A 14,821-nucleotide genomic window follows, 5' to 3' on the forward strand; every position below is an offset into this window, starting at 1 on the left:
GACAGGTTCCAAAGCTGCAGAGAAACCCTGTCTCGAAAAACCAAAAAAAAAAAAAAAAAAAGAAATCAGAAACTCGATTACCGCGGAGAGGGGAAGCTGGTAACCCCAGCAGCTGGGCAACCAGGAGAAGGAGAAATTGAACACCACTGGCCATGCCCCCTGCCTTAGAACCAGGAAATCAATGAGGTCAAACTCTGATTACACTTGGGGATATGTCATCTAGGGTTACAACCAAGTATTGTCACCTATAATTGCATTGCATTAAAAAAAAAAAAAGCCTTGTTTCTGTCAGCCTGATGATTCCTGGACGGTGTTCCTCAGGTTCTCACACAGCCACACCGGTGAGAGCATGAGCTGTCCTTCCGAAGTGAACAGTCCGAAAGAATCCTATGGATATCTGTGAAGATGAGGTGGTGTAAAGCCAGAAACAGAAGCGTCATGGCCTCCAAGTCCCTCTTAGTTCCTAGTCTAAACCATTTTGTACAAGTGGGACTTTGAACACGGCTTCAGAAAATGGTGAGTTAAGCCTGAACTTGACTATCAGATTGGCGGTTAGGTAAAATTCCGTGGCATTTGGATAGTTCTAAGCTAGCAATTTGTTACCCTTTCTCCTTTAGCGGAATTGACAAAACAGGTGGTCTGCACATCACCCAGTATATTTAGCTTCTGAAATTTGAGCAACGCGAGATCTGATTGGCCGCTCCCGCCACATGATAAGTTGGGAGCGCAGGCACCGGGGTGGCTTTTGCCTGGGCTTCTCAGGAGGGGAGAGCTGGGAGAGGATTTGCTGCTGGCCAAGGGTTAATTCGCGTAGCTCGAAGGTAAGGCCTTTTTTTTTTTTTTTGTCTTCTTCTGGAATGTTCTCCTGAGACTATGTTCCATGACTCTCCTTGAATTATTTTCCAAAGTTTTGAGTACCTAACTGGGGGAAACAGTGACGAGACATGGCTAGGAAGACCCCGTTAGTTCTCTCTGACACGGCGCGTGTGGATTAGCAGACTCGTTTCGGCCCTCACCAGTTATTGCTGGACCGAGTTGGTCGAACACCAACTTTCTTTTTCATTTTTGTTGTAAGTATATTCCGATGAAGAAGGCTCTCTATGGTCAGTGTTCCTATATTTATCTCACCCTACAGAGTTTCCTTCGCCTCAGAAGGACCAGCCGTTTCGCTAGCTTAACAAAACCAGCCACCCCGGGTGTTGGTTTACAGTCAAGCGTCTCTAGGAGAGGGACAGCTGCTCTCAGACATCACCCGGCTTGTACGGAGCGGCCACTGCCTGGCGTCAGGCCCAAGGGCCTTCAGCCTTTCCCTAGTTCCTGAATTAGAAATGTAGGCCAGAGACTGGCAAGATTGCGTGCACCTCAACCAATGCGGGTTTTGTTTTGTTTTTTTATTTTCAGGCTTGCACACGAGCTACAGAAAGGAAAAAAAAATATCCACGGAAACCAATGATTTTCCGAAGAAAATAACCCCATTGCCGTGAGGTTTCTACTTTTATTTTTAAAATTATAGGCAGATTTATTCTACATGTTCTAATAATATATGCTGCACACAGCATTCTAGATGGAGGCAGAATACTAAGTTAGCCTTCCTAGAATTTGGAGTTTATGAGGCAAAATTCCAACTATTTGAAAGCCACACTAACGCTCCTTTTGCACAAAAAAAAAAATTGCTTGAAAATATTTTTTTTTTTTTTGGTCATTTCAGTTCCATCTCTGGGGTCCATACTGCCTCGCTTCCTTTTTTTTTTTTTTTTTTTTTTTGGTTTTTCGAGACAGGGTTTCTCTGTAGCTTTGGTGCCTGTCCTGGAACTAGCTATTGTAGACCAGGCTGGCCTCGAACTCCCAGAGATCCACCTGCCTCTGCCTCCCGAGTGCTGGGATTAAAGGCGTGCGCCACCACCGCCCGGCCTCTCGCTTCCTTTTAAAACTTAAACTGAGTAAACTCTGTACGGGTAGCGGTGCTCAGCCTATCACTGAGGGAGTTAGGGAGGGGGAGGCTGAGGCTCCTGTTGGTAGCCTGTTTAAATGCTCCTTAGCACACAAAAGTATATAACTGTGTGGGCTGGCTTGTTTTACAATTCTTTTATGGCGTTGTAAGAAAATGCTAATATACTTTCATTTGTATGGAATATGGGCAGTTTGTAGGTGCCGCTACTACTCTGGAAAAATGGCGGACGAGGAGGAATACGAGGAGGTGATAGAGGTAAGGAAGGCCGCTCGGCAGCAATGTGTGTACGTGACAGCCACAGCCAGTGGGCAAATGTTATAAAAAAAATCATCTATTGTAACTTCCCAAAGAGTCACTGTTAAAAGGCAAGAAAGGTGTATTTTTTGTTCCATTTGACAGTAAGGTTGTGAGACCGAGAAGGGAAGGAAATGCCACTATTTCCCAGTTTTACTTTTTCTTAAACGCTCAAAAAACCTTCACAAACAGCGACAGACAAATGGAAGCCAGGGTATGGGTGCGGGTCGGTTTTGCCTTCTAAAACCGATGGATTTCCAACCTCCAAGGCTGGTGATCACAGGGCATTCTTCCCAGCATCTGTACCAGGAGATAGGGAATGGGCAACTTCTGCTTCCAGTCGACTGGCATAGGGGAGTGTGCTATACACAGGAACAGCTATCTATGAGCCAGGCGCGTGTGCACATATGTGTGTATGCGTGCGTGTGCGCCCACGATCATAAATACCATAATACATGTGTGGATTCATGAAGGTCACAGCTACAGCTAGAGCATCTTTCCCCTTGACGCCATCATATTTAAGCAAACAGACAAGACTAGCTTTTGAATCCTGCCTGAGCACTAAGACCACAGCAGCTATCTTGAAAACATCCCCCCCCAGTTGTTGGTGGCCACCTGGCGGTTTTACAGAATAATTGCGTGTTCCACACTAGAATCTCATTGCTGTAATCAGTTATTACTTTTCCTTATCTGCTCTTGCCCTCAGCGTTATGTTCGAGGCCAGAAACCCAAAGGCTTGCAGCTAATCTGCGCGAAAACGTTGCTAAGAAACTGAGTCTGCCTAGAAAGTTCCAGTTAACAGCCATCTCAATGGCTGAAAATCAGTGTTCATTTTTAATGACTGCCCCCAACAAAACGTGGGATGGAGATGCCAAAATTTACCCTTGCTAATCGGTCTTTATGTAGGCAAAGAAAACTTTTTGTTCTATAAATAAAATTACCTGGGACATATAAAAACCAGAATGTATCTGACAGATGTAGTATACTTGTATACTGATGGCTAATCCTCTCATAGATAAGTTCATCACTCATGCACATTTTAATGTAGGTTCCTAAAAGTCAGAACTAGCCTATTAAACACACTATAAATTAAGTTATAATTATGATTAATTTCTTTCCTACTGTGATAACGAAAGGAACCCTTTCGAGGCCTCCAGCTGAACTACGCCTTGCTTTTCTTAAGTGTTTGTGTGACCTTGGCCCTCGTGCCTAGCATCAGCCTTGCTTGAGGCAACCAGTCTCACAAAGGGAAGGGGCTGTTTCAGGCATTTCCATCCTTGCCATTCTGTTCCCATTACTACTGCTGGTCTGACCAGCAGGTGCCTTTCGGGGAATGTTGAACCGTTGTCTCTTTGGTTTCAGAAAAAGATCACAAAAATGGGGGAGTGGCAGATTCAAGAGAAGTGTCCCGGAAACAATAGCCAGCCTCAAATATGTATCTCTTAGGGGTCTTGGCTACCTGAAATAACATTTTGCTGGCTCTGTCTATACAGACTGAAACGTAGAAGGAGAAAGGAGTCCAATTAGCAGCATAACTCTTAGAAATAAGATTTAACGTTCAAGTTAATGCTAAGTCCCTGAACAATGTTGCTTTTTTTTTTTTTTGTGAGCTTCTTTCCAAGATTGATTTCCCAATGGTGAGATCCACTAAAGGCGAAACTGCGCTGCTCACAAAAGCTGCTTCTGCTGGCATGCTAGGAAAATCTAAAATTGATGGGAGTCATTTATTGTAGTTTAATATTTCTTTGTAGGCTACTCAAGGTCTGTGTGACCAGGGGAATGGCTCCATTTGCCCTCAGTGCCAAACAATATCTCTTAAAGTGTATAAATGGCCTTTGTCCTGTGGTGCAGTCACAGGGGTAAAAGAGCTCTCCTCTGTCCTGCTTATTGCTATACATAAAAATATGTACACGCAAAAATTACATTTTCCATGGAAGTAAGTACAAGCTTAGGAGACATTAGGTGAGCTTTATATAGCTATAACCTTGGTGACTAGGTAGATGCCCTGTGGCAATGAGAGCCTGCCGAACTAGGGACAAAAGGAAGTAGGGCACTGAGGAAAATTTTGCATCCTTGTACCCATCCCTACCCACAATGCTTCAGTGTCAGCGTAAAAGAAAAGAAGCATGAAGTTCCATGCTTTTTCTCGACTTGAGAAAACTGAGCCAGCTGCTTCCATTTCATCCCTCTCTTGTGTGCGCTGACCTGCAGGAGCCGTTCCTGCTTTTTGCCCAGCAGAGCTGGGTGAGCCTCGGGCCGGATTCCACTCTCCTTAGGCACCAGAGACAAAATGTCAGCCAGTTCCTCTCTATTTATTGCTCGTGATGTCAGGGAATGAAACTAGAGTGGGTTTCAGAACCAGGCTGCAGGCCCAGTAGCAAACTCACAGCCCTGTATTCTCTGAGGAGTCTCTTCTCTCCCCTTCCTTCCCACAACCTTCTCCAGTGGTCACCTTAGCGCCCCTCCTTCCTTCCCACAGAGAGGCCACCCCAGCTTGGCTAGTGAAGTCATCTGTTGTTCAGTGGGCGCAGGAAGACAATGGTGAACCGGATGCAGGCTATACTTTATTGAAAAGGGGTGGCCATCACTCCACAGGACTCTAGTAGTCCGGGGAAGACGGGAATAACGGAGACGCAACTATTAATACAATTTGCTCCCGGGAGGCTTCTGTTTTGTTTTTATAATTAGTGGACAGTGAGTCCTAGCATAGTTTCTCTTTGCACACATAGCGTCCACAGAATATTACTGTGCCCTTTTCTTAAGTAGATTCTCTCAAATATTGTGGCTGTTTTTGTCTACGAAGTAGAGCCACCCGGGAAGAGGGGAACCACAGTTGAGGAATTGCCCTGTCAGATTGTTTGGTAGGAAAGTCTGCAGGGCATTCTTTTGATTAATGCTTGATATGGAAGGGCCTAGTCTACTGTGGGCAGAGCCAGCCCTGGGCAGGTAGTCCTGAGTTGTAGAAGAAAGCGGTCTGAGAGCTACCCAAGAGCACATCAAAGTAGCGTTCCTCCATGGTATATGCCTCTGCTCCTGCTTGACTTCCTGCCCTGATTTCCCTTGAGGGTGGACTGTCTGGGACATGTAAGCCAAATCCATCCTTTTCTCCCTAAACTGCTTTAATGGGCTGGAGAGCTGGCTCAGAGGTTAAAGAGCATTGTCTGCTCTTCCAAAGGTCCTGAGTTCAATTCCCAGCAACCACATGGTGGCTCACAACCATCTGTAATGGGGTCTGGTACCTTCTTCTGGCCTACAGGCATACACACAGACAGACTATTGTATACATAATAAAAAAATAATAAAGCAGTTTTTATTTATTTATTTATTTAATTGTGGTGTTGATTAGGACAACAGAAAGCAGACTAGGACAGAAAGTATAAGGGACAGATGTTTCTTGCCCCTAGGAAAATAGCTGCCAGTGCTTACAGGCTCCTCAGACCGCTCTCCTTGCTGGACACCTTGCACCTTTTTCTTAGACCTGACACGTCCACTTTAGCTTTCCTTGGCCTTCCTAAGTGACAGTGGGCCCCAGAATATGGACAGACCCTCACCCCCTTCCTTCCTGCCTCCTCAGCCCGGGAAGCCAGGGTCAGCAGAGGCAGAGGAGGGCTGACTGTGGGCTGCTCTGCTTGTCGCATTAACCCCCCCTCCTCCCCTGTGCTCTGTCTACAGTACTACACGGAGGAGACAGTTTACGAAGAGGTGCCAGGAGAGGTAAGACTCGGCCCACGTGCACATGGACTGCTTCTCTTTAGAAAAGAGCCTCTTTTTCCTCTCCTACTCTGGGAGCCAGAAAGATGGAGAAAGGGAAGCTCACTTGCCTGCCTGTGCCTGGAAGCTGGTGGTAAAAGAGCAGACCATGCATTTGGCAGGCTAACTCACCGTCTTTATGCTCTGCTTTATGCAAGATGGCAAGGAATGGTTCGCTGCAGCTCACGCAGCAATTTTGTATAGATGGTGCGAATGAAGGGCACATCAGTGGCTGCCTGTCTCCTAGACTGCCACAGGAGGATGCCTTGGACTTCTGATTGGCACAGTCTAGCCATTGAATTGCATGGAATTGTAACTTGTAGGGTAAGGTCGCTGCCACCTTGGGCGCTGCTCCCAAGGCATTGTCCCCCATAACTTAGTGACATGCCACTTTAGGAATCCCAAGAGAAGGCAGTTTTGTAACAATTCCAATTTGGGAATCCCCCAGCCCCATGCTTTATTATCAGTGAAGAGTTGTTTTTCTTTGAGTCTGACAAATACTGGTAAAAGTGGCAAACTCTGCAGCTTGCTCAAGGAGCCTGGGACTGGATAAAAACTTGCATTGGTGGTTTGATTGGCTTCTCACAGTGAGTCACACTTTAGAAATAAGAGGCGGAGTGCCGTCAGTTACAGTGGGACTCGTCAAGTTAACAGTTGCCTTAGCCGGTTTCTCTTCCCCACACCGATGCTAGAATTCTGCCCTTGGGACCGGAGATCTTTGCCTCGAAGGACATGATCTTACACAGGGCATCGGAACTTCTGCTGCTTGTCCTCCTTGTATACCTGCCATGTTTCTAACCTTGGACTACATTCAAACTTTGAGTCTTAGTTTTTCCGTAATAGCCTGCTCTAAGAGACAATTGGAAAGACAAGACTGTGGAGCGGACAATTGTCTACTATGCTGTCACCATTGTTCTGGTCCGCCAGTGTGAGGGGAAATCTAATTCACAGTAGTGAGCTAATCCAAAAGACTAATACTTATAATATTGATATGATTAATTTTTTTTGTCTCGAACTATACAGAATGACTAATGCTATAGAAAATGCAACTGCTCTCTTATTTACTTAAAAGAATATCAAGAATTCAAGCGTTATTTTTAATATTTCACTACTCATTCACATTTGCTTTTTCTTGATCTAGACAACTTGAAAAGATTCCTATTGTTTTGTTTTATTTTAATGGTGCTGGTGGTGGAACATAGGGCCTTGTACATGCTAAGCAAGTGGTCTACTGTAGAGCTACAGCCAAACTCACTTAAGAAAACACGATTAAGATGATTTTATTTGTAATTTTTATGCAGTCCTGAGGTATTTGACTAGCTCACTGAAAATACAGTTTACAGGTGATGTCACAATCTATCCAGGCTGACGTCTGTTAAATGTCTTTGAATGGATGTATGGACATTGTGTGCAGCTTCATGCTTTGGCTGGCTTTGTGACTGGAAAAACAACACCAGGAAGGTCGATGTGATTGACATTGGAGCAGTATACACCAAGGTCATGGTATTGGTGTTTACTTCATATCCGTGTTTCATTTTCAGACAATCACAGAAGTCTATGAAACTACAACGACCAGAACATCTGACTATGGTCAATCGGAGCCTTCCACCCCAGCGCTGGTGCAGCCGCAACCGGCAAAACCGATGGAGCGGAAGAAGGTCATCCGAAAGAAGGTGGACTCTTCCAAGTTCATGACCCCCTACATTGAACACAGTCAGAAAATGCAGGATCTTTTCAGCTCAGTAAGTATTGAGCACCACCTCCTATGCTGGTTATGTGATGGAGAAGTTACTGATTTTAACCAGCTCTGAGATGCTGGCTGATTTTGTTTTTCAGTCTTGTAGGAAACACAACTCATTTGTCGAAATGTGTCTTTTGTGTGGGACTGTGGAATTTCTGAGTAATTCACCCATGCCATTGCAGCATTGAGACAAATCCTCATTACTGGAAGATATACGGGAGCCTGATTATACAATACTTGCTGCATAGCCCATCCAGAGCAATGAAACCACAAACATAAATATTTTACTTCTTTATTTATTTACTGAAAGTCTGTTCATAGACGCTAAGTCATATAGTGAGATTGTGCCTAAGGGGAACAGTCTCTTAGAGCTACCAGCTGTACAAAAGATTCCTACATGGTGATGGGTGAAAAACTTGTAATTCAAAGACCGAGCTCAGACTAAACTCATCTGAAACCGAGCAACAGAGTGTTTGAGGGTAGCCCAGGGCCACGGATTTTAAGCGCCACTGTACCTTTAATGTTTTAACCTACTGGTGCTCACGGCACGTTTGTTTAGTGGTACAAGGCTTGGGCCTGTGCAAGAGGAGTTTTTAAAACTGCCCAGGTGTTCCCACAGGCACCCCAGCCAGAGAATGACTGAAGAGTCAGCGCTCTCTGTCCCTTACGGTCCCACGACAATGGGACTTACAGCGACTGCCAGAGAGATGCATCTGTTTCAGCGGATCTGAGTCGTCAATTTCCATGGGAGGCTAAGGTCTCTCCGTGAAGCTTGATTATATGTGCTCCGGAGGCATGAGGAGGCGAATGGTTATAGTTCAGGGGGACGCTGCATTGGGTGGGACCAAAACTGTCACCTAACGCTTCTGTGTCTGGTTGACCTCTAAAGATTCAGTGTTGATTGTGTTAACTCCTGGAGACTGTGGAGTAAATTTCTCATTCGAATCCTTGAATGATCTCACATGTAGGATTCTAAACAAGACTTTCTTGCCTCCTGGCTACAGCGTTCAGTAAAGGCAAAATTACCTCATTAATTTATTGCCATATAATCTCATTAATTCAGACATTATGAACCTAGAACTTATGATATTCTGAGTGGACTGTTGGCAAGCCTCCCTCCCCCAGTTTGCCAGTGGTTAGTGTCTGAATCAGCAGTGTAATTCCAATTGTTGGCTGCTCACGAGTACTCTTTCAGGCCTTGCTAATTACAAGTGATGCAGATTCTTACCAAAGCAAGGATCCATGGTATAGCTGGCAGAGGTGATAAATTTGCATTCCATTGTGAAATATTCTAGAGTTCAGGCTTCCCATTAATTCAGCTGGCATCGCAGCTGGGTAACCACTGCAGCTCAGCTGCACGCAGCTTCTGAGCTGAGTAGTTGTGCATTGTATTAGCAATTAAATCTTTTCAGAATTATCTCATTTTCTAGAATAATTGATATCCAGGCTTTTGTTTATGTATGCAACCAAAAAAAAACCCAAGAGAATTATTTTAGGGCATATCCAAGACAATTGTCTGTAACAAGTCCTCAGGATCCTAGCATGATTGGGGGGACAATTAACAGATCTATTTTAGGTTTTGCTGAAAGGATGTGGGGTAGAATGAAAGATGTCACAACTGATAATTGTGAGGATTTGGAGGATTTAAGGAAAAATCAGATGGGGAAATGTGTGTGTTGCCTGAACTCTCTGCTGTTGTCTGGTCACGTTCCAGACTAATATCTGGTATCCTTTTCAGAATAAATACAAAGAGAACTATGAGAAAGCAAAGGGACAGCCATATGCTATCACAAGTGATACTCCAGAACTTCGCAGAATCAAGAAAGTACAGGATCAACTCAGTGAGGTAGGCTGCATCCCTAAAGTAGAAGAGGGAGGTATTGTGGAAGTATGCCTAGCTCTGGGGTCCTGGGGCTCTAAGCATCATGGGAATGAGGAGTCAGATTACTCTGAGCAAGTCCAGACATCTACAGACGGTGTTAATCATGAACTGTATTTGTTGCAAATGAACCCAGAGAGACTTTGAAAAGCTTGGCTTAACAATCAAAGAGGGGACTATTTGTGTTCCGACTCATGGAGGTCCTCCACATAGAATACAGCAAGGCGGAGAAACCTCAAGCTGGAAATTCAGCCAGCTGTGCAGACAAGTAGTCCACACAGGTGCCCTGTGGATCCTCCTAGCTAAAGTGCCTTGAGATGCAGAAATACAGCCATTGGGTTACAACAGGCTTAGATACGTGTCCACGATTGTCAGGACTTTCAGACATGTGTTGTTTCTGCAGGTTAAGTATCGAATGGATGGAGATGTTGCAAAAACTATCTGTCACGTGGACGAAAAAGCAAAAGACATTGAACATGCAAAGAAAGTGTCGCAGCAAGTCAGCAAGGTGAGGCCACGTTGTGGGCGGTGCTGGGGTGTTCAACAGCGTGCGCAGCCCGCTTTATTGTGTCTTAGAGGTGGATTGAGGGCCACGCTGCCACTCACAGAGGACTGAAGCGGCCTATAGATGGCTGGGGTGGAGTGAAAAGTTCTTGACCTGCCTGCCTGAAGAGACACTTGCTACCCTAAAGGCAGTTGGTGGTGGGGTGCGGGGGACGGAACTGCAAAGCGTGCAGTCCTGATGTCTTATTTTTTGAGGAATTTAGAATATGGAATTTTTATGAAAATATTCCAAATTTCACATGTGGTCAGCTAATTAATAGATGTCATGTAAGACAAAAGAAAATTGAATTCATTGACTGCTTGCAACCTTTGAAAGAAATCAATTGAAAATCGGAATCCTAAAGTATTTTTCAAATTTAAGTTTCTGGGTTTTTTTGTTTTGTTTTTATTGGTTGGTTTGTTTGTTGCGAAAGCTTCCTAATGCTGACAAGGTGTCCTGGCATGTTGGCGTGGTCAGCATTTTCCTGGTAGCCTTCAGCAGCTTTTGCGTGAGGCCACACCTTCACTGTTCCACCTGCTCTCTAAATCCTCTTACCTGGGATAACAGGTCAAGCCATGGTCCATCTGTTTTTCTCTCCAGGTTTTATACAAGCAGAACTGGGAAGACACCAAGGATAAGTACCTGCTTCCCCCTGATGCCCCTGAACTTGTCCAAGCCATTAAGAACACAGCCATGTTCAGTAAGGTGAGGTCTAGCTCTTTCCAATGTCCAACCGCACACTTCGAGCCGCACTGCTGAACTCTTGACAACTTGGGACAGTTTCTCGGTGTTTGGGGGAACAGCCTTGGGGCTTGTACAGGGCTAGAACTTGGCAGGGAGGACCCTCAGGTCCTGTTGAGGGAGACTCTTGGGCAGACTGGCTGAAAGTACCTGGAGAATTGGAGCAACCCCGTGGGTGAGAGCATAACATGGAGAGAATTAAGACACCAGAGAACTGATGAGGAAATTGATAAAGCATCATTTAAAAAAAAAAAAGTCAGTCATGCTTTGGATGCCCCCGGCTGTCACTCTAATTAGAAGTTTGTTTTATGACAGAAGTTGGGGAAAATATTTTCTGTTCCTTTGGTAGAAGACAGGTAAAGTCACAGACAGAAGACAATGTCTAAAAATAAGATTTTTTTTCAGAAGTAAAACAAGCTACTAACAAAAATATCATAAATTGTATGGAAAGGAAAAAGCTATTTAGGAATGTCATTGATGTTGGTTTGCACCTTGTCCTTGGTGCCTTATGTCATCATAAAAGCTCAGATTATGTATTTTCTGTGAGTATAGTTTGTTTTTTCATTGTGTTTTTTTTTTACCCTTTTCTGATTTAGAAACTGTACACTGAAGACTGGGAAGCAGACAAAGGGTTGTTTTATCCCTATAATGACAGTCCGGAACTGAGGAGGGTCGCCCAGGCCCAGAAGGCGCTCAGTGACGTAAGTGATACACACTTGGTACCATCTGAATGTAGAGTCGGGGAAAGCCTGAGCCAGGTCCATAGGTCCTTGAAAAAAGATCCAGTATCCAGTATTATTACAGAGGACTTCATTCAGAACCAAAACTTATTATATGTGTTTCTATTAGCACATTATATTAGACATAATTTAGCCCGATTCCTTTATGTGAGAAACCTACATTCTCATCGGTAGTAGCAGAATCTGGACTTAAATCCCAAGACTAACATTCTTCCCACCAAACCATGTGTCATTTTCCCTCTTGGCTCTGCTAAAGTTGTGTTGTGCCACTAGAGTGTCATTTCTTACAAAAAAATAAAAAAATGAAAGCACAACAACCATTGGGATCACATCCCTCCCTCTGCAAATTTACTAAGCAAATGCTGTCCTGTGGTGGACTCTGTCCCACCATCCGAGTCAAGCCTGAACGGGATGTTTCTCTCCTCCCCTTGGGGACTCTGGAAACCTGAGAGAGTCTGTTGGGTGGTCCCTTGAGAAGAGGCTAAGTCATAAATAACTATTTATTGGAAGTTTGCTGTATATGAATATCTAGCAGGCTATGAAAGTTTCATCTTTTCCCTTGAAAGTCTATTATCATGCTGGCAGGAGGAAAGCATTATATGTCAAACAAAGATAGAAAGGGACCAGAATGACCTAGTCATTGCAGTGAGGAAGCACACATAAAAGAAATGACAGGGAGCTGGGTAATGACGAAAAAACGCATTTTGGGTGCAGAACCTCTCTGATCAAGAGGAAAGAGTGACATGAGTCTGGGGTGCTAATGAACAAGGACAGTGGGGGCCTCATTGGCAGGGTGCTTATTAAATCGCTAGAGCAGGACCTTAACCCAGCATGACATAAGAGTTTGGGCAACAAGTCAGCACAAGATGCAAATGAGGAAAACAATGGGACAAAGGTAGAATCTGGAGAAACTCAGGACGATGGATTGGATGCAGGAAACGTTAGAAATTGTGAGTACTCGCAGTGTCTGACTTAGCAGTGGAGAAGGAGCAAAGGAAAAGAAATGAATCCCATGATAGTAACAGTAAGTGTTGGCGACACTGCATACTGGAGACAAAAGAGAGAATGGAGGGATGGGGTTTATTACCACACACAGGTGGTCTGGGGGCTCAAACAGCTAGGTATTGTGGAGAAAGAAAACGGACTTGTAATATTAGGGAAAGCGTTTGGACCAGAACATTCCATGGATAAAGTAAAGATTGAGGGTGTGAGATCCTCATGGTGGTGAGATCAGGATAAGCACTTAATGTTTAAAAGTCATCAGAATAAATGTGATAGCTGAAGACAAGAAATGACAGAAGTGTGGAAGAGCATATAGTCAAGGTCAGAGTCCTGGAGGACATTCAGGACACCTGGAAGAAGCCAGCACAAGATGAGGGCACAGAGAAGCTGAAGGGGAATCTGGAAATGCCATGTCATGTAGGCCTAGAGAGAGGTGTCCAAGAAGATGCTCTCTGAACACCTTCCTTTACCCATGAAATAAAATTTAAGAATTGCCTTTAAGATATTGCAGAAATACACACAGGAAAGAACTCACAACAATGAAGTAAAATCTCCACTCTTAACTCTGCAATGCTTGGCAGTTGGGACATAGCTTTTATTTTTGTTGCTGACCAAGTATCACATTACTAGTGTGGCTATTAATACTATTGTTAGCAACATGAGTTTTACAGTCCCTAGCTCAGACACCAGAGCAAGCTGTTGTCCATGGAACATACCACTGTGTGGGCACATAGCCTTCAAGCCAGAGGCTTAGGTTACAGTCACTCATTTTCTCTGTACCTTATTCCTGCATCTCTCTAAATACTATTTACTATGTTTTCCTGTTATCTAAATACAGAGAAAACAGTTTTGAAGACTAAGAATATCTTTAGACTGATCGGGAGTGCAGAAGTCTAAGTAGACTCTGAGCATGGGTCCTGAAATACGAGGACTTGGCGATCTGATTTCTCAGACAGTTTTTGACAGGCTGTCATTCTTACTAAGCGTTTCTTCTATTTGAATACAACTTTCTCCCTAAGGACTTTCCCTAAGTCATGGAAAATTCCACCTGCCCTTTGCCTAAAATAAGGCTTTTATGTACTTAAATTAAACATGGGAATTCATATATATTGTGTGATTTAAAAAAACTTTTATAACCCAGTTAATTTGATTTTCGTGAAAGCTTTTATTACAGATACTAGGTCGATGTTATTAAAAGACATACTTAGGCCTAGTTAAGTATAACATGATTGTGGTCTTGAAGAATTCCTTTTTATTATAAATAAAAATGCTGTCATGTTGAATGAGAGGTATTTTGTGACAGACGAGTTGGGACTTCTGCTGGAGTCAGTGACTGACCCCTCCCTCTAGTTAGAAGATTCAGGAAGACAAGGAGAAAGGAAAGAATGGATGAAGCGGTCCATGATTCATGCATACCAGACTTTTAAGATGATAGAAGCTTTTATAGGCTGGGAAGGAAGGAGGTATAAAGGGGGAGAGATTGAAGCTGTGACACATAGTAGCAACAATGGATGGAGCTTGGTACAAAAGGCAAGTGAGGGAATGGCAGAGAGTGCAGGAGCCTTGCCCTATGAGAGCTGCTTGTCCTTGGTGTCAGAACCACAGGGACAGAGATAAGCTTGAACTGTAAAGCCTTCTCCTTTCTCCACAAAATAGAAAATCAGAGTAGCATAGAGTTTATTGAGGACCTACGGAAGTGCTGGGTTGAGACCTGCTTCCAGGAATCTGAACACGTCATGAGATATTCAAATTTCACTGAAGACAGAGTGGTGATTGTACATCATAAAGTCATAGAATGTTAGACACACAGCCCCAGGCAAGTCACAGTTCACAGAGAAGAAAACTGGGCAGATGACCTATAGGGTTCAAGTTAGGTGTTGTGGCTTCAAGATTTACTCCCATAAACTTTGCTCATATGTCCTTCTTAACCCCACTGACAATGTTAGCACTGTCCCATCAGTAATTGTGTGTAATTTTCCTCTGAACCAGTCAGCACCCTGGGCAAAGAATACATACATACACACACACACACACACACACATATGTATATAGTTGTAGTTATAGTTATAGTTAGGTTGGTCCAAAAATGGAGGCTGTTAAGTAGGCATGTGGTTAAGGGTTGAGGATGCCAGTGAAAGGAAGACTTGCCCTTACCAAGGATGGCACGAAGACAGATGCA

The 14,821-nt window shown here is 44.0% G+C and overlaps 1 protein-coding gene across 22 annotated transcripts in view; it reads left to right on the forward strand.

The window, feature by feature from the left end:
* Positions 1 to 729: 729 nt before the first annotated feature.
* Positions 730 to 14,821, forward strand: part of Neb (nebulin) — a 184,403-nt gene continuing 170,311 nt past the window's right edge. For 21 of the 22 annotated variants that reach the window (XM_075985243.1, XM_075985221.1, XM_075985227.1 and 18 more), the window contains exons 1-9: positions 730 to 821; positions 1,402 to 1,485; positions 2,142 to 2,206; positions 5,918 to 5,959; positions 7,537 to 7,737; positions 9,475 to 9,582; positions 10,019 to 10,123; positions 10,760 to 10,864; positions 11,497 to 11,601. In XM_075985243.1, the coding sequence (XP_075841358.1) occupies positions 2,171 to 2,206; positions 5,918 to 5,959; positions 7,537 to 7,737; positions 9,475 to 9,582; positions 10,019 to 10,123; positions 10,760 to 10,864; positions 11,497 to 11,601 (702 nt within the window). In that variant the 5' untranslated portion in view covers positions 730 to 821; positions 1,402 to 1,485; positions 2,142 to 2,170. The remainder of the gene's footprint in view (positions 822 to 1,401; positions 1,486 to 2,141; positions 2,207 to 5,917; positions 5,960 to 7,536; positions 7,738 to 9,474; positions 9,583 to 10,018; positions 10,124 to 10,759; positions 10,865 to 11,496; positions 11,602 to 14,821) is intronic. The other variant, XM_075985222.1, reaches the window with a different exon arrangement.

This window comes from Microtus pennsylvanicus, chromosome 9, assembly GCF_037038515.1.
Source record: "Microtus pennsylvanicus isolate mMicPen1 chromosome 9, mMicPen1.hap1, whole genome shotgun sequence".
NCBI lineage: Eukaryota > Metazoa > Chordata > Mammalia > Rodentia > Cricetidae > Microtus > Microtus pennsylvanicus.